At 43.9% G+C, this 19,419-nt stretch overlaps 1 protein-coding gene across 1 annotated transcript; it reads left to right on the top strand.

The window, feature by feature from the left end:
* Positions 1 to 9,672: 9,672 nt before the first annotated feature.
* On the top strand, positions 9,673 to 19,248 carry LOC116787215 (cytochrome P450 2D17). Its single transcript, XM_032688636.1, has 9 exons — positions 9,673 to 9,991; positions 11,775 to 11,946; positions 12,700 to 12,852; positions 13,475 to 13,635; positions 13,763 to 13,936; positions 15,729 to 15,870; positions 16,450 to 16,637; positions 17,575 to 17,716; positions 17,845 to 19,248. The coding sequence occupies exons 1-9, from the start codon at positions 9,779 to 9,781 to the stop codon at positions 18,021 to 18,023; spliced, it is 1,524 nt and encodes a 507-aa protein (XP_032544527.1). The 5' UTR covers positions 9,673 to 9,778; the 3' UTR covers positions 18,024 to 19,248.
* The last annotated feature ends 171 nt before the right edge of the window (positions 19,249 to 19,419 follow it).

Consider the following 19,419-nt stretch of genomic DNA (forward strand, 5'->3'; position numbering starts at 1 on the left):
TAGGCAATAAGGAGTAATAAAGTAAATAAATAATTGAGGACTTGTTTTAGACCTTTCTCTCTTTCTGGCTATGAGTCAATTTGTCTTATCCTGGAGTAACACAAATGAGAAGGGAGCTGCAGAAAAGTGCTCACATACATAGTGCCTGTATTCAGTCCATGGGAAAATTAAGATTTGTCATCTCCATCAGTGGTGTGGCTTTGAAAATTTCCAGGTTTTCGTGGTTTTTTTTAAGCAACCCAACATGAAGTTTTAAAGTACTGTTACCACAAAAGCATTCATTTTTCATGGCTAGCTCAGCCCTGCATGTTTTGGTGCTCAGCAACACCTTGCTCTGGGCTGCAGGCACCACAGAGCCATCCCCTGGGGACCTGGGAGTCAGCAGGTTTAGGAAGCTGCTGCTTCTCTGCAGGTGGGGAGGTTGGTTATGTCGAGGAGCTTGGTGTTTTGCCATGATAAAGGAGCAGAGCAGGCCCCAGTGCTTCCCATGTCATTTCTCTGCCACTCACCACCCCGCAGCATGGCAGTGTGATGTCTTTCAGAATCCATTCGGTCAGCTTAAAAACCACAAAGAAAATACTTTCCTTTTCAGTTTCCCTTGCAGCCATCACTTCTGATCCTTCTTCCTTCCTGCTCATGGATACCTCCTGGGTAAAAGAGTGGGGTATTTTTGTTGATGACGCAAAACCACAATTACAAATGAGCACAGAGAAATAAGCTTGTTATGTATGGTTGCTATATGAGAGTGTAGCAAGTGCTATTGGCAAAAGTAACCTACAGATCATTTGGGATAGAGCTCCAAGGGTAACCGACCAGCTAAACACTCTGTAGTAAGATCTTGCCTGCACTTTCATTATTTCTGATTTCTATTTCACTCCATATGCTACCACTGTTATTAATCGAACTGTAAGCATGACTGAGCCACTATTTCAAACCAAAAGTTATTTGTGGGTTTCCTATTCATAAAAAAAAATTAAAATACACATTCTGATTTCCAATGCACATTCAGATTTGTGAAGCATGAACTATCATTAGGAGCATCACACAGAAATCAAATATAAACAACCCATTTCACTGTCATAGTGACACACAACAATCTTCTGTTTCCAACACACTGAGAAAAACTTCTAAACACTGACTTGTATTCAAGCCATTGTTTATGCTGACAGAAAAAGTGAAGATAAAATCATGAAAAATTGCTAACAAGAGCTTGATGCTGCGTTATTTATGAAAATAGCAAAATAATAAACTCTGTACTCTAACAACAAGCACATTATGCTCTCAGAAATGATTAACAGAGGGTTTAGATCATCAAAATTATATGTTTGAGTATTTTCAGTTTAGTGCATTAATATAATTTAGACAAAAAGCACTGGGACAAATGTGCATTTTATTTTTAGTGTTAAAGTTATTTATAGTTTCTTAATAGAATTGCTGTAAGTTCTTCCGCTCATCATCTTCTACTGCCTTAATGGACTGCTGAGCAAAGGGCAGAATTCAGGAGATCATTAATTGCTTGACAGAAAAATTGTCAATTTGTACCCAGGGAGCAGCAGCCACATCTTCCTCTGCTGTTAAGTCTGGCCTGTTACTACATGTGCCATTGCCAGTGACAGTCTGCTGTTCAGACTGTGCTGTCTTTACCACTTCTTCCCTCCTCTGCTTGGATTTCTCTATCAGCCAGTATTTTTTCTCCGTCTTGTCGTTAATTCCTGCTCCTCAAAGCTCCTCAGGTGCCTGTGAGTAAGACAGGAGTGTTGAGATTGTTGGGATTTGTTCCGATTTGTTAGTGAACAAAGCTAGAGGTGTCTTTTGGTTTTCACAGACTGCTGGGAGAAGCCACATCATTTTTAGTGGTTGGAGGAGGATCTGTTGGCAGCCTGCTGACAGCCCATTGCAGGGATGGAAAACTCTCCGTTTTTGGGGTGCCAGCTGGACTCGTGTCACTTTTACTGTGGCAGTGGGAACCATGTTCCCAGTGTTGTCCCTGCCATGTGACTCACACATGCCCATGACATGCCCAGTGTGCAGGTACCTCCCACCACCTGCATCTGTTCAGCCATGCAGCAGCAAATGCCCGTCCTGGGGCTGTGTGAGGTTAATAAATAGCTACAGAAAACATCCAGGTTCATGAAAGTACACTGAACCTGCATTCACTGTCTTTTAAACCCGGAAAAGCTTCAGTGTCACTTCTGCCTGCAACTTTTTTGCTGGTACCACGGAGAGTGGGCTGCCTGCCTTGCATTGGCAGTCTGAACCCAGGTGGGCAAAAGTGCCTGGGCTCAGTTCACTCGGGTGGGTACTATGTTTGATGCCCTGTGCTTTAGTTCCCTTGCAGTTTAGTCTTAACCTCACAAGGAGCAGATACCTGCTATCGTCGCTCTGTAGAGACAGATACAGCAGGGCCCCAGACTAGGCATGGTTCTACTCTTTCTGTAGAACCTGCTGTGTCTGCCAGACCTGGCCTTAAGGCAAACACACAAAAAGACCGGGTTTGAGAGGCTCATGTCTGCACACCTTGTCATACAGTGACAGGTCAGCTAACAAAAGTTTCTCCATGCTAAACAGCTGTGCAAATGTGGTGGCAGAAGGAGAGAAAAGGGGTCCTGAGCCGAGTGACAGCACATGCTCACAGTATTGAAAATGTCTGTGTAACTTGAATGAGGCAGGAGCTAACAGCATGCACCAAAAAACTGCTGTGGCATCACTCTGAGCACAGGCTTAAATAACAAAGTAGATAATGCACCACTTTCCCAGAACAGGAATATTTTTACTCTTACCGTTGAAGCAATCACAGCCACCAAGCCAGCAGGAAGGTGATGTGAAGAGAGAGAGTCACTTCTACCTCCACGGACTGTAAGGAAATTTTAACAGCAAGTATGCTTCAGAAGTAATGCCTCCCTTCATCTCCCCTTTCTGAGATGTGCTGAGCACACGCTGCTCTGAATGCTTTCCTAGGAAGCCAGGGATGTTCAGCAGCCATCAGAAACAGGCTAATGAGCTTAGAGTGAAAAAAGAGAGAAATCTGACTTGCCTATGAGGAGACAGCATCACCCAAGGTGTTTCTGTCTACTCCTGAGAGCCATAAGCACATCAGAAAAATGCAATTCTCATTTTAGTCAGATTAGCTTCCCTTTTTATTTTGATTCATAAATAACTGAATTGAGTACCTAACTATGAAAAACCAGCATCCTGACTATCCTTCCAATGCATGGAAACAGCAGCAAAACGCTCCCTGTGAAATACTCCCTCTGCCAGAAGAAAAAGATCATAGCTAGACACTTCCTGGAACAAAAGCGAGTCTTCAAATTAGCTCTTTATCTATTTTAATCTCTATTCTGAGATCTTTGGCAACCCCCTCTTTGCTTTGTAATAATTATGGTATCGGTGCTCATTAACGTCCTTTGCACCAAGATTTGTAGATTCGTTATCACAACTGGGTAAACAGCTCCATTAAACACATTTTGCAAGCAAGGAAACGGAGCCAGCAGCCAGCTGAGTGCTTGTCTCTTAACTCACAGGGCAAATCAATGGCAGAAACTAAACCAAGATGCTTTTGTCTGTCTGGCTTCCAAAACCCGGATTTAATCACACTATTATTTTCAAAGGTGTCACACTGATCTCACACTTCAGGAAAGTAGAATGAATTTCCCCATATGGATTTAAATGCATCTCTTATGAAAAAAAATTAATAACAGGATTTTAGCCAGGAGCTGTGTCCAAAATTCCCCTGGATGCTCTCATTACAGCAAAGTAAAACCCCAAGGTATCAGTACTGAACCAAAAATGAAAAGAAAAGCAATATATTCACAGCTCCCAAGAAGCTTAATAAGCAAAACCAGCAGCTGAGACAAATCAACAGCCTGTGGTATCGGGGGCGTAAGCCATATTTTTCTGACAGTTTCACGAGAGAGTGTGAGTCAAGACTGCTGCCAGTCATTTTCTGAACGAGCAGGCATCTTCCCAGAGCTCAGCCACATCACAGAGGTTTAACAGAATCTTCAGGAGGCATTTTAGACCAGTGCTGGTACCACAGCTTGTGCCAAACAGCACCTTGGTTCGTTACCTCTCCATGCTGGAGTTAGAAATTGCATGTGCTGAGCTCCATTTGGCTAACTCGGGTTAAGGTAACAGTGGGAACATTTTAGCCTGGGGAATTAAGGCCTGTAGGAGAATCTGAACTTGAATGTAGTGACTAAAACCAAGCTAGCTTGTTTTGATTTCTGCTTTAACCCTAGTTAACATGACGAGGATGCTGGGGTTAGGGTCCATGACTACCCTTGGCCAGTCACTTGCTGAACTGGCAAAACCCTCACCGGGCAGCGTTACATATAGGTGTGAGCTCAGTCTTCTATCATCTCAATTCTGTGAAATATCAAGTCATAATAAAGCCATTCTGCTCTTACAATTTCCATTCTTCAGACCTTACTGTCTGCGGCTTGTCTGGGAATGACTTCATCTCTGTGGCTGCTTTGTTCATCCAGATGTTGACACCTGCAGCAACTGCTCAGGTCACGCTGCCCAACTGCTCACAGTGGTTGCTAGAGCCTGGCTCCTCAACATCTTATGGCACCAGCACAGAGTTGTCTCTCTGGGTGGAAAGATGGGGGCCAAGACCTGCCCTGCTTTCAGTACCAAGTTCAGAGTCATTGCTCTTTAAGAGCAAGAGACGTGTATGGGGACGGGATAGCATGGGAAGGGATGGATGAAGGAAGCAAAGTCCAACTACAATTCCACTTGGTGATAAGTGAACTGCTGTGACTGATATAGGAAAAAGGGTAGGAAGCCATGGGGAATTTAAGGAAGAAAAGCCTGAAGAACAGATTTCTTTGCAATGTGGGAAGGTTGGCAGTAAGTCATAGTAACAGTAACTATGAAAGACTTGGCTATTTCAGTTCTGCTGACTGCTTTATTATGAACAAGCTGTTAGCACAGTCCATCTTAAGGATGCAGAAGTATCCAATGTTTAACCCCCCCCCCCTCTGAGGGCCAAGAAAATCACAAGGAACCAGCAGAGACTAAAATTTCCTGAGTCGGGGTTGTGCCTCAGGCTAAATTTGTTTGGAAACATTCAGCCAAACATTTTTTGATCCCTTTCTAATGGCTGACATCATTCTTAGAAATCCATTGTTTATCTGACCTTCTCCTAACCCATTAGAAAAATTTCTGGTGATATTTTCCGTTCTCAGTTTAATGCTTTGAAGCATTACATGCAAAATTTGGCAGGAGGCAGCTTTGTGTTAGGAAGACACATTGCACCAGCTCTCTAAAACTGTGCTCAAACTTGGCTACGTTACAAGCACTAGAAAACCCAGTTTGCGTGTGCTTGATAGAGTTCTCAGTTTTTCATCTAAAATTCCCCCAAGATGTCTGAACAAAGCAGGTGGTGGTTGTTGCTGGCTGCCAGAGGCTGGCAAGGGTAAATGACAAGTGTGAAGCTGGTCTCCTCTGTGCACCTCTTGCCCCTTCCAGCACTGAAATGGTCAGGAGGAGAGGCTGTCCAAGTGAAGGCAAAACAGGCAAAAGAGAGATGGTGGGCAGAAAAAAGGAGGTGGAGAAAAGACCAAAAAAGTCTAGAACTGAGTGGGAGGCCATGTTTTCTGGGCTCAGATGAGGCCACCAAAGAGGAAAGGTTTCTGGGGTCTTCATCAGACCCAGCTCTGCTGTAGGCTGAGAGATGGACAGCCAGGGAATGAAAGCAGCAAGCTTCACGCTGACCAATGCTGTTCCAAGAGGCTTTGCTCCACCAGAATGAAACATTGCTGAGGTTTGAGTCTATCTAATGGTGTTAGGGGGAAAGCAGTCAACCTGCTGGGATTTGGATGAAAATCTTCTGAAAGCTCAAGGAAATATTCATGCTATCTGTGCAGTGCTTCCTGGCTGGCTCCAGTGTTGAAGCAAAGAAGAAGGGAAGGGTGTTTCTTTGGACATTGAAAGATTTTCACCCCACTTCTATGAAGAAATGAGTATGTGATGCTGGGTAATTACTGAAACAGCAGTTTTCATAAACAGGCACTAATCTGTGACCTTCATGTCCAGTGTGCCAAAGTTGTGATTCTGCAGGAAGATCTGCAGAAGCCACTTGCAACCCCAGCTGGGAGCTGGGCATGGGTCCTGTGTGTGGCAGCTTCTAGGCTTTTCCTATTTGGTACAAACACTTAGAAGGTCATTTGTCTCCACTGGTGGCACCTGCGAGGAATCCTGTGGGTACAAATGACTGTCTGCTCCAAACCCATGGAGTCACTTGATGATCACTGTGGAAAAGCCCATCTAAAACACCCTTATGGACAGGGCATGAACAGCAGGTGGCAAAACAGGCTTTGAAGTCAAATAGTGTAATTAAAACAAGATTAGCAAGAGATCATCTATTCTGTGCACTGAATAAAGAGAAGGTCCTTGAAAGAGGACATATAACATGACATCATCATTAAAAATGATCTTATGGACTACATGGACAAAAAGGCTCAATTAAAATTGCATTAAAAAAAAGGCAATTCTTGCTTTACCTTACTTCTTGATGCTTTGTTTTGCAGTAAGTTTTTTCTCAAAGCTGCCTTTTTGTTTGTAATGCAGGTTCTCCAGCCAAAGAATGTTGATGTCTGCATGCAACTTCTGTAATTTCACTTAGCTCATCTCTTAATTGACTCCTCACAGTCAAAGACATGCACCCAGCACAGCAGGGCAACAGCTAGCTAAAATTAATATGTATGGATTAGGAGGATTTTTTCCGTGACTTGAAAATTGCTCAAAATATTACTTTATTGAAAAGAAATGCAAATGAACATCTTTCATTCTTCAGAAGGATAATTACCCTTTTCTCTCTCTCAGAAAAAGATTTGTTGTCTATCGTTTCTTTGGTTGCTTTGAAAATTGTTCTTTTGAAATTACCAAAGCTATAACAGTTGTTCCAGTCCTTTGCAGAAACGGCAGTCCCTGTTACTAGCCCTAAGCAGAAGGAGCTATCCTGCAGTCTGAAAGGGATAAAGATCATTTACCCAGAGACCTTTTGGAAAGGTGTAAATTGGGAGGTGTGTGTCTGTGTAATATTTTTTTTTCTTAAGCTGGTGCCTTCTTCAGGTTCCAGCTTTGTTGCCTTATGTCAAGGTTGAGCCATAGGAATCAGAGCAGCTGGAGAGTTCCTCTTCTGATGGCCTTTGAGGGTGATATTCTATTCCTGAATTCCAATCAACAATCCTTCTTAGAGCCTGCAGGTAAGTGATAGGAGTCCAAGAGCCTTTGGCTCTAGTCAAGGTAAGAAGAATGGAAAGGACCCAGACGGATATTTTTCAGCTGAAGTTCATAAAGGTGGATCTCAAAATAGAGTGAAACAAGCAAGGTAACTTCCTTTTACTGATGGGGTGATCAGGAGATGTCCCCTGATGTTCTTTGGACCACATTTCCCATCTTTTGTCATCTGAGTGCATGGGTCATGAAAATCAGTGTGGGAGGAAGTCCTTGATCACCTTTTAGCATTCAGCCATCTCCTGCTCAAGCCAGTCCACTGAGTAGAGGACTGTCACAGCTCTGTCTCCTGAGATCTCACAGTAGAGCTGTTTGAAACATTTTGGGTACTCAAAAGCCAACAAACTCCCAGGCTACTCTGCAAACATACTTCAGCTCTTGTTAGCTCTCCCAGGCTGTACTTGCCAAGAGTGATCTCTGTCCCATCAGCCATGTTGTTAATATTTTAAACTTTATCAGCCTCAGTATAGATACCTATGGATGTCACTAGTGATCATCCCCCAGCTGGACTCTGTACTGCTGATCCCAACTCTTTGAGCCCCGTAGTCTAACAATCATCCACCCACTTTATCATCTACTTTGCCAGTCTGTATCTCACTGATTTAGCTATAAGCATACTGTGGAAAATGGTGTTAAAGGCTTCAACAGTGTCAAGTTAATAAATGCTCTCATGCTTTGAGAAAACTGCCTGTGAAGAACTACCAGCTCTCCTAGGCCCTTTTACTCTCCAGGGCAACTCCCTCTGGTATCCTGTCAAACGGATCACTGAATGAGATGAAATCAGCTCTCCTGAAGGCAAGGACAGTAATGCTATTTTTCCTCCTGACTTCTTGCAGGATTTAGTAGTTCACAGTTTCATGGTTGTTGCAGGCAAACTTATCCTTGACCATCACGTCCTGGACCAATTCTTCCTTTTTCGTGAGCAGCAAACCCAGTACAGCATGTCCTCTAGTTGTCCCATCAATCACCTGTGTCAAGAAATTGTCTTCAGCACGCTCCAGAAACCACCTGGATTGTGCCTGACCTTGCAGCTCCTCCAGTTAAAGCACACCATGAGTTAGTGCTATGGCCTGCGATCGTGTGAGATGGCTCTATTAACTTTCTCTCCTTGATCAAGAATTCTGTAGTGAGTGCCTGGCACAACACTGCCTGTGGAGCTTTGCCACCTTCTCCTTGCCCATAGGCACTCAACTGGCCCATCAACTGTCCCATGGCAAAGCTCTGGGCCCTCCTCTGCACAACACACTCCTCACCGTTTCCAGCCTGTCCTTCCTGAAGAGACTATGTCCACCTGTGGCAGCTTTCCAGGCATGTGAACTATCCCAGCATGTCTCTGTAACACAAAAGAAGTCACAATTCTTCAGTTGTGTGGGGGCTGGTAGTTCCCCCCATTGTTTCCTGTGCCACATATGTTTGTTTACAGCTACTTGAGGTGAACCCTGAGTCATGATACTTTCAAAACAGGATTGTGCTGTAGACTCCAGCAAGGTGACCTCAGCACACAGATAATGAGTGCTGAGGTGCCTCCCAGGGAAAGGGGCATCTTGAGGCCCTGGGTGCACAGTAGAGCTGCCTGCACAGCCTCTGCAGGTGCATAACTTTGCATTCTGAGCTCTCCATTGCTGCTGCAGCAATTTCTCCATTAAGTGTTTTCCTCTGATCACACTGAGATAACAGATCAAGCTGTGATGGCTTTACTGCTTCTTTTTATCTAGAACTAACTGTCCTAAGAGCAAAGTTATTGACCTCCAATGGCAGAGATGCCAGGAGCACACAGCTGTGCTGCTTTAGGAAATACTTTGACTAACTCCATAATTGTGTTTGCATTACTGCTGCTGCAAAGGCTGGAAATTCGAGGCTCCTTATAATAAATTGCTTTCTCCCTTTGTAGCTGATCTGTGTACTACAAAAGCCAAGGTCATCATGCTGACTGACTTTTGGAGTTGGATAAAGACTGTTAATCCCAGAAACATAAATGATTTTTAAAGTCTGAGGTCACTGTTTTAGGCTAATTTCTGTGACAAGTGATTTCTGTAAGTGAATGTTTGACCTAACCTGAGCTTTCTCACGGTCCAATGGAACCAATCCTCAGCTCTGCAAACAGAAACCTGGGTGATCTGTGTTTAGAAGCTGCTTCTCCCTTGACTTGCCTGTACTACAAAGAAGGTGACACAGATTTAAATAAACTCTTTCCAAATCACCCCATGAGAATGCAGCAAGACTGGTTGCATGTTGTGAACTGTGATCCCATCTTGGCTGTGGGAGGGGGTGCCCAAACACCGAGTTCTCTCTCACGGACGGCACTATTGGCAGAAGCTGCTTCCTTTGGCAGTGACAAAAAGGCTTTGGAGGGGGAGGAGGAGAAGGAGGAGGGATGACCCTTATACCACTCCCCTGGGGCTGAGCTGAGCAGAGGAGGAGCTTCGAGTTCGAGCCAAGTCCCATATTAAAAGGTCAGAAACGGAAGAGAAGGCAAAAGGAGGCAGAAAGAATCTTGTGTCCAAAGAGGAAGACAAAGGAGTAGACAGGCTACGAAATGGCATTGTTCCTGTGGCTGGGGTCCCAGCTGTCATCCCTCTGGAGCAACATCTCTGTACTGGGAGTTTTTCTTACAGTCTTTACTTTACTGCTTGACTTCATGAAGCGCAGGAAGAAGTGGAGTCGTTACCCACCAGGCCCAGTGTCTCTGCCGTTCATTGGGACCATGCTCTCTGTTGACTTCCACAACCCCGCCTACTCCTTCAAACAGGTGAGTGGCAGCCCCCACAATGAAGTGCCCCTCACACGACCAGGAGGGGTGGGGTACACCCTGGCATGACCTAATCTTGCACAAAGCCGAAAGGCAATGCCCTCTCCAAAGTCCAGGATGAAGCAAGTCACTGCCTAAAGACACTGACTTGGCCCTCACAGATTAACAATAATCACACACCACCTCACCAACCTCCATCTCCTCACCTCTGCGTGAGCTGTTGTGCCCCCAATGATAGGTAATGCTGTAGAGCTGGCCACCATCCTACCACGTGGGCAGATTTGGGGGCAAAGGAACAGGGAGATGTACAAACAAGGGAAGACAAACAAATATCTGGGCTGAGAATGAGGCTGCGGAGTGGCAAACTTTCATGGGAGTTACTGAAGCATGCATGTCACAAGCATGTGACAGTTTCAGTTAAAGAGATCAGCTTGTGGGATTTGCCCCAGCAGCAATGCCCAAAATCTCAGTAGCATTCCTATTCAAAGTCAGGGCTTAGCTTTTCTCAAAGGAAAAGCACAGCACAGCTTGCAGCAGATAAACCATGGGGGTTTTGTGCTTCAGCTTGCAAACTCTAAAGCCCTCTTTTCTAGGACAGCGCTGTTCAGCTGTCTGTCCAAAACCTGCCAAATGGAGAAACTAAATATAGCATTTGTATTATTTGCTTGCGTGTAGTCCAAAAGCATACCATTTTCAAATCATATCACGTCAGGGACATGCTAACCACAATCTTGACCAGTAATCACTTTTAATTATGTATTTCTAGTGCCAGTGAAGTGCTAATTCACTTTTCAACCCTACTGCAAATAGAATCCTTGCAATGCTACAGTGCAGAAATGAAGACTCCTAGTTTTTAAACAAAAAAAAACCCAAACCAAAACCAAAAAAATACCCACCCCCAAACCAAAACAACAACAACAACAAAAAAAAACTACCAAAAAAAAGAAAAATTAAACTGTGGGGCATCACTACTATTGCATGTCTTTGAACAGCATGCTCCTGAGTGCTTTGTTCAGTGTTCCTGACTAGCGGGGGAGCTTTGACCTGCCTTCCCAGGAGTCTATGTCCAGTTAAAGGGCTTGTCTACCTGGAGGAGACAGCTCCGAGGTCAGATCCCACAGTGAGTGCATGGCTGACAGGATTACCTGTGCTCCCATCCTGCTGTCAGCATGATGTCTCTTACAGATCACAGCAGATGTAGGGTGTGCACCAGTTACCAGTCATACTGGATGTGTACACTCCTTTTAAGGAGAAAGTTGACCTAAAACTTCAATGTGGAATTCCCTTTTCCTACCATGTTTCTGGAAACCTGGCTCTGGGTAGATCTTTAGGAATAAATGCATATTTAAAAAAAAATTACATATCACCTAATCATTAATATTTCCTTCAGCAGAAGTAGACTAAAAACTTACCTAGTCTTTCAGATCAAAGTAAATACAAATATTAGGAAATAATTAATTGTTGAACTTGCAGCCTTTCAAAATCCCCAAAAAGGTCCTTGACAAAATCCAAAATACTTGCACAATGTTCATGGCAACAGTTTGTACACCAGGATAGGTGTACTCTAAATTTTTCCACTCATGGAGCATTGATCCCTGCTTCAGCTGCTGTTTGGCACTGAGCTGTTGCACTGCAAAGACAAAGGTGAAAGATCAGCTGAAGATTTCTGAATAAAAGCACCTCAAAAAATCACAAAATAGTAAAGGCCCTAAGAAAGGATATGGTGATATTTCTGATGTTACATTCAGCTCATTTTCAGGGACATACTTTTTTATCTTGGCAGCTTCAGAAGAAGTTTGGAAACATCTACAATCTCCAGAACTGCTGGACCAACCTGGTAGTGCTGAATGGATATAAAGCAGTGAAGGAAGCCCTTGTCCACAGGTCAGAGGACTTTGCTGACCGGCCATACTTGCCAATATATGAACACTTGGGCTATGGAAAGAAATCTGAAGGCAAGTCCCTTGAAAATAGGCATTCCTTGCTGGTACTAGCACAAGTAGGATTGAAATGGAAGATTTTCTTAGCATGGTGCCACCTTCTCATGTCCCCAGGATCAATCTCCTTGTACATCTGCCACTCTCTGGTGGTGACAAAATCGGATTTGATGAGATGGGGGCTCCCCTTAGTGGTTGTAGTACAGCTCCAGGTGTGAGCACACACCTCTGCAGCAGTGTTAGGACACTATCTGTGGTACAACTTTCTTGCCAGCTCCCGACACCCAGTGATTAGTGCTTACCGTGCTTATGTAAAACAACATGCTTATGCAACAACAACAACTTGCACATAACAGCACTATATGCAAGTTGCTGTTGCAAAAAAATATGGAAACTTTCATCTGAGAGAGTATTATCCAGCATTCTGCCCACATCTCATCCTCAGCTCCTGTGTGGTTGCACAAGTTGCTATCCAGTTCACACAAGCTAAGGGTGTAATGCTGAATGGTTTGGAGGGGTGATTCCTTTATCCTTAGCAGCCCTTGTTGCTCCCATTGAATCCCCCCTCCACCTTTGCTAGCCATGCACAGGCATTAGAAGGTGCAGTAATCCATATTCAGAATTGCTGTATGAAGAAGCTGTATAAGATCAGACTCTTTCATTTATCCACACAGACCTGTACCTCCAAACTCACAATTGCTATTGTCTAGCAAACTTTTCTTGATGTACGAGTGACATATCCTGACATTTCTTGCTCATCCATAATTCCAGGTATTGTTTTTGCAAGATACGGGCATGGCTGGAAGGAGCTAAGGAAATTCACGCTCTCTACCTTGAGGAACTTTGGGATGGGAAAGAAATCCTTGGAAGAGCGAGTGGTAGAGGAAGCTGGATTTCTTTGTTCAGTATTCAAGTCTAAAGAAGGTTTGTCACATCCACAAGGATGGGGAAATCACAGAAAAAGGCAATACAGCGATGCAAAGAGAAGTATTACTAAAGCCACTCTTGTTTGCATGCAGTGCTCTCTTCCCAAGAAAATGCAGTGTTTCTAGTCTATATGAATTCCTTGGAGCCACTTCTACTTTACACAGTGTGGCTACTGTAACACTAATCCATTTGAAAGAGGAAACAAATACGAAATTAGAAATAGAGAGATAAAATAGAATTATTCCCAGAGCTGGTTAACTGTTACCTTTATGAAGTTTAGTGGAACATATTGACATTATCACATGCAATAGAAGTGCAGCTCAGAGTTCACAGCACATCACCTGTCATCTAGACACAACATGTTACCTGTCAAGTCACAGAACAAGGCTGCAACTCAGCTTTTCTGGGGAGTTTTCTCCTTTAAACACAGATCAGCCAAATATTAGTAAGAGATGAGATGATCTTCACTTAGTACGATGCATTTGTACTTTGAGTGGTTTGAGGGCTTTTTCTCTTGAAGGCATCAAGGAGGCATTTGTGTATTCTTGTTGCTAACAGCTGAGGTCCAACAGCTTGGTGTGGCTGAGCTTCATTGCTTGGTCTCCATTTCCATTTTCAGGTCGTTCTTTTGATGTTCATGTTCCTATAAATAAAGCAGTCTGCAATGTGATCTGCACCATTGTCTTTGGAGAGCGTTTCGACTACAGTGATGAGACATTCCACAAACTCTTGCATTTCTTTGAAAATTCCCTGAATGAAGAAACTGGATTCCTTCCTCAGGTAAACTGAGAGCTGTAAAGAAGCTGCCCTCTGTTGATTGAGAGCATTGTGTTTTCATCATTTTTCCTTTTTGCATCACATAATATCTTCTCTCTCTTTCTCTCTCTTTCTGGTTCTCACACCCCAGCTTCTTAACGTGGTGCCCATTTTGGTGCGCATCCCTGGACTGGCACAGAAAGTCTTTCAAAACCAAAAGGCTTTCATGGACTTCATTGATGTGCTCATAGATAAGCACATGGAGACCTGGAACCCTGCTTACACCCGAGATCTCACGGATGCATTTTTAAAGGAAATGGAGAAGGTAGGGTGACACCAGCAGTTCCAAGGGCAGTTCCTCTGCCTGTTTAAGCTTGTTCATAGAAGCTGACTTTCTTCATAGAGTTGTTTAAAATCTCTTACCAACTAATTTCCTGCTTTTTCATTCCATGTTATATCTTGATAAGAAAGATGTTCTTCATGCTGTAACTTCCTTTACTGTCTTGAGACGTCATATTATCTGCTGATGTTCTTGTTGCCATTTTCTACCTTCACATTCCCCTCAGGGTCTAGCAACTTCCTTCTTTCCAGCCTAAACCATTTTGAAGGCTTTTAAAAGGCAATGATTGAGAATTCACTAATATTTCTAAGTTTGCACCAGAGAACAAGTTAACGTGCAAGATTCTTTGTCATGTCAGTGCCTTGATGACTGATGTCTCATAATCAGTTACAAAACTGCAGCAACCAAAAGACTGGCTTTTTGCTGTCATTGCCCAGTCTGTAGCCTGTCTTTAAACCAAGTTATGACTTGAAAAGATGGATATGTGTCTTTGAATTGCCTGCTAAGAACTAGTTCCTGACATATCAGAGGAAGGCCTAAATCTGAACTTCACTGAAATTAAAAGGAGTCTTTCCTTTGATTCAGTGAGGCACAAAGTCAGTATAAAATCAAAGGTACTTGCATCAGCCTATCCATCCACCACCACATGTTTCTACACATGAGTTCACTAAATTTTGAGCGTCAGATGAGCAGTATTAGCAAATTCTGCTTGCGAATTGCTTCCACCATCTGAGTGCTCAGGCTACACTGCTGCTCTGCATAACAAACCCTGCAGTGCCAGGGGTGTCGGTCACCTCCCCCCTGCATTGCCCCCCCAGCTTGCACAGGCAGAGCAACATGACCTATGTTACTCTGCATTGAGCAGTACTATCTGGGGGTGGATATGAGCCTGACCATGCTGCCTCTTGTCACAGCTCTCTTTTTTTCACTAAGATCCCCTGATAAGCCAGTCTGATAAATCCCTCTCCTGAGTTTGGTCGGGTCAGTCCCAGAGCTCCCTTGCATGAGATCTTTTGTTGAAATAACAGTTGAGTCTTAAATGCCTTATTAATTGCTATCCATATTACAACAGCATCAAAATATACTGAATAACTTAACAGAAGCTAGTCCCTAGGAAGGGAGAGTATAAAGAGGATTAGAAAAGACAAGAAGATGAACTCATGCAGAGAGCTTGTCATATCTCATATGCTAACAAATTTGAGCTCAATTAGCATTTGGATGAGAGACCAGTTTTGCTGAAAGTGGTGTTGCAGACTTAATAGGCAGCAATAATACCCTCATTTTTTTGGTTTTTTTTCAATTGTAAGAAAATATCAGGGCAGAAGCAGAGAGAATCTGTAATGCATAGTTAGGGATAACTCCCTTAAAATAATGTTAATTTTGCATTAGCCACATTAATGCAGCCTCCTCTCTACTGTGTGGGTTTTATGATCTGACCAAACCTGGATAACTGTGTTCCTACTCCTCTGGGGGAGGATGTTATGGCTAGCGGCAGGGGCCTGCTGTCTGTTTGAGATGAGAGCACAAAGTGTTCACTCCTGTCCTGAAGGCAGGTGTAGCTTTCATCTCTCAGGATATGGGAGGTGGTTGAGGACCTTCAAATACAGGAGATAACAGGGTTGTGAAGTACATCACTCATGCTCAGACCATTGCCTGTGTTGCGCTCTACTGTCCCACTGAAAAATGGATCTAGTGCTTCTCAGTACTTCTTTGGACAATGGTATTCTCATCTAGCAAATACCCCAGCTCCAATTTCCCACTTGTTTTCTCTCCACAGGGTAAGGAAGCTGAAGAGAACGGTTTCCACTATAACAACCTTCGTCTGGTGGCTGGAGACTTGTTTGGAGCTGGTTCTGAGACCACCACCACCACTCTTCGGTGGGCGTTGCTGTATATGCTTCTCCACCCAGAAATACAGAGTAAGTCAGCAACAGGCAGAGGTGTGGCCTCTTCCCTTCAACCTGCGTTTTTTTGCAAGGAGGCTGAATACCTTCTCTCCATGATTTGGGGGTTTTGCAACAAGGAACAGCTTTGGTGATTGTTGGTCTAGCAGAAGCCAGGAGAAACACTTCCCAAAGAGCTGTTCTGGCAGAGGTGAAGCCCTGATAAAAAAGACAAATTGGAAAGGCAAGTTCGCTCTTGCCTTCATTTTGAAGGCTGGGGACTTGCAGTGATCAGCATACCCTCTTTCCAGTGTTTGGAATAGATGCTGATCAGTTCAAATTCTCAAATGCTGCATGGCCAGGTACCCTTCCAGCTGCATAGAGGAGGGGTAAGGTAGGGGTAAGGGACATTTTAAAGACACTATGCTCAAAGAATAGTTATACAGATGTCACTGAGCAACTGAAAAATGCCTCCCCATCTAGTTCCTGTTTCTTTCACGAATTGCTTGTCCCACTCTCACCCAGTGCCTACAATCTCATGCTGCCAATCTTCCTTCAGCTTGTGCCAGCCCCTTCTGTCTGTGTCCTCTAATTCCTTATCTGTTCTGCTTTCAGGTAAGGTCCAAGCAGAGATTGATAAGGTGATTGGCAGAGAGAGACCCCCCACCATGAAGGACCAAGTGAGCATGCCTTACACTAATGCAGTGATCCATGAAGTGCAACGCTGTGGGGATATTGTTCCTGTTGGACTACCTCACATGACATACCGGGACACTGAGTTGCAAGGCTTCTTTATTCCCAAGGTGACCGTGACCAGATAAGCAATACAACATCCTCTCCTTGTGCAGATACCAGGCATGGGGTGTGGGTGACCCCATGCAACTCTGCAGTGTTGCACTTCCAGACCCAATTACAGTCACTGGCGAGCACTAAAGTAGGACATTTGGACATGCTAAATCCAGGCAGAGGGTCATATCTGTGCTCTAGGTTTACACTGGTTATATGGGAACCCAACTGCAGTGGCAGCTCAGTGCAAAGGTTTCCCTTCCTCTCCATGAGCTGTGACATTCACTGCCTGTGTCGGAAGGAGCCTAACAGCCTAACAGGCTCTCTGGAGGCACACAACACCAGCTTACTGGCTTGCCTAAGATGGTAGTATTTAAAATTCTAACCTCTGAAGCTATTCAAATGCCACTGACATTCAGACCACTTCCACTGTGACAGGCAGCTGCCCTGGCAGAATTCAAGTCTGGGATTATTTTTTTTCCTTTTTTTTTTTTTTTGGTACCCTTGCAGTATCTCCTCTGGCTTAGAATGTTGACATGTGAAACAGGAAAGCTTTGCAATTTTCCATGGCCCCTGCAAAAGTCAGGCTTTGAAGTCTGTCAGTCAGCTTCTTCTCTGCAGCTATAAAACAAGTCCAGGAGGATCTGAGAAGCAGAGGCTGTTTCCACTGTGTAACCATGAAATTGGCATTTGCATTCAATGGCCTCTGTAAGGATACAAACTGCAAAAGTTCAGATACTTCAGAGTGTAGGGTAGGCACCATATATCATTGGAAAAGTGCCCTGCTTTACCTCTGCTTTAAATAAGATGCAGAAATGGAGATGGGTGCCTTATGCTGAGGCACTGAATGATGGTTGCTATTAGATGGGAGACACAGGGACCAGCACTGATCCGTTGTGCCAAGATAATGCTGCTGTTCTCACATACGTTGTTTCCTCTTGTGGAGGAGTGCAGGGGACGACAATCATCACCAACTTGTCTTCCGTGCTGAAGGATGAGACAGTCTGGGAGAAACCAAATGAGTTTTACCCTGAACACTTCCTGGATGTAAACGGGCAGTTTGTGAAACCAGATGCCTTCCTGCCCTTCTCAGCAGGTAAATCTGAGGGAAGTATCCAGCTGCAAGTCAGAGGCACAGCAGGAGGGTGATCTGCTCCCCCCACAGTGATTCCAGCATGGATTAATGCCCTTTTTGATGGACACTTTCTAATCCCTCTCTTGCAGGTCGCCGTGTCTGCCTGGGAGAACAGCTGGCCAGAATGGAGCTCTTTCTTTTCTTTACCACTCTTCTGCAGAAATTTACCTTTGTGCTCCCTGAGGACCAGCCCAGGCCACGGGAGGATGGTCACTTTGCTCTCACAAACTCCCCACTCCCATACCTGTTGCAAGCTGTCCCAAGATAAGTGCACACCACTCTCCTTTCACTCACAGAGCACCAGCAATGCAAACTTTATCAGAAATATTGCAGGTCTAGGCAGGCTCATGCTGGGCTCCACATAAGACCTCTCAAGTCAAAAAAATGTCCACAGCTGTGTAAAGTGAGGATCTAGCCCAGTATCTCGTTTATCTTAATTCTGGTTCTGGATCTTGAATCAAACAGCTATATGAAGTTAATAAGGGCAATCAAGTTTGTAAGGACATTTTTGCCTAATCAGCCAGCTCTGCTGTACTTTGGGCTCTCATCGGTTGCAGAAGCAGTTCACTGAACACAGAGCTTCTGAAAGACTTATTAGCCCTGAGTTACTTTACAGAAATACAAGGATATCCTGGGTAAAAGACAACCCTGAGGTCTTGCTGATTTTGGAAGCAAAAAACTACTAGGAAAAACCTGTAAGGTACTACTGTTAGCCCCACTGCCTATCCAGCCATGCTCTGCCTCTCCTTTGTGCAGCAGTGTGTGCCTCTGCCTGGTGCCCAGGGGAGCCCAGCTCTGGCTTGGTTCCTGAAAATCAAGGGATGGTCAGCTGATTTGGCTGGTGCTGCTGGTGGACAGGGTGAGAGCTTCAGCTCCAACAAGGAGACATTTAAATGCAGTTTCAGAGCAGTGCTCCTGAAAAATTTTACCATCCAACACACACATCTCCTTTGTTCCTTCCTGTTTATTACATACTCCTGTCTACTGCACAGATATTGCATTGTTTTCATTTACAGTCCCAAAGAAAGTAAGTTTTAATCCTGACAACCCTTATGTCACGCTAAGCCTCCAGTAGGAGTAAATACCAAGGAATACATAAATAATCCATATGATGTGTCAGCCACAGAAGCAGGTAATTTGTGAAATACAGCAATTTCTATAAGTACATTTCAATAGAAATCCTGGTGTTTAGATTTATCATTTCCTCTAACTAGCTCCTGATAACTGTTTTGGGGGTTTTTTAGCATTACTTAAAGTCAGCTCTTGGGCAGGTTTGGAACTCACAAAGGGATGGAGTTATACTGTTTGAAACTGTATGGCCATAGACTTCAGAACTACCTTTCTTTTTCTTCCTGCAATATTCCTGACAAATTGTTTTGCACAGTGTTAAGATATGTTGATATTTAGATTAGTAGTAGCTGCCTTTTAACCACATGGCTGAAAGGACCATAACATAAAGGAGCTTCTATGTATAACCACCACTAAAAAAAAAATAAATACCTGAAACTGAGGGCAGGTGTGTGGACACCTTTATATCTATCTTTCTATTAGGTAATTTTGGAAGCTATGAAAGCTACTGAACTATGCAAATCCTTATTAATGTAGTTGTTAAGATTAGTATTCCATGCTAAGATTTGTACTTCATGCTTTTAATCTCAAAAAAA

The sequence above is a fragment of the Chiroxiphia lanceolata genome, chromosome 5, assembly GCF_009829145.1.
Source record: "Chiroxiphia lanceolata isolate bChiLan1 chromosome 5, bChiLan1.pri, whole genome shotgun sequence".
NCBI classification, from domain to species: domain Eukaryota; kingdom Metazoa; phylum Chordata; class Aves; order Passeriformes; family Pipridae; genus Chiroxiphia; species Chiroxiphia lanceolata.

Bases quoted from the DNA above. Each gene is read 5' to 3' on its own strand.
- LOC116787215 (XM_032688636.1), top strand. From the start codon at position 9,779: ATGGCATTGTTCCTGTGGCTGGGGTCCCAGCTGTCATCCCTCTGGAGC. The intron at 16,638-17,574 runs GTGACCGTGACC...GGAGGAGTGCAG, and splicing joins AAGGCTTCTTTATTCCCAAG to GGGACGACAATCATCACCAA. The intron at 17,717-17,844 runs GTAAATCTGAGG...CCTCTCTTGCAG, and splicing joins CTTCCTGCCCTTCTCAGCAG to GTCGCCGTGTCTGCCTGGGA.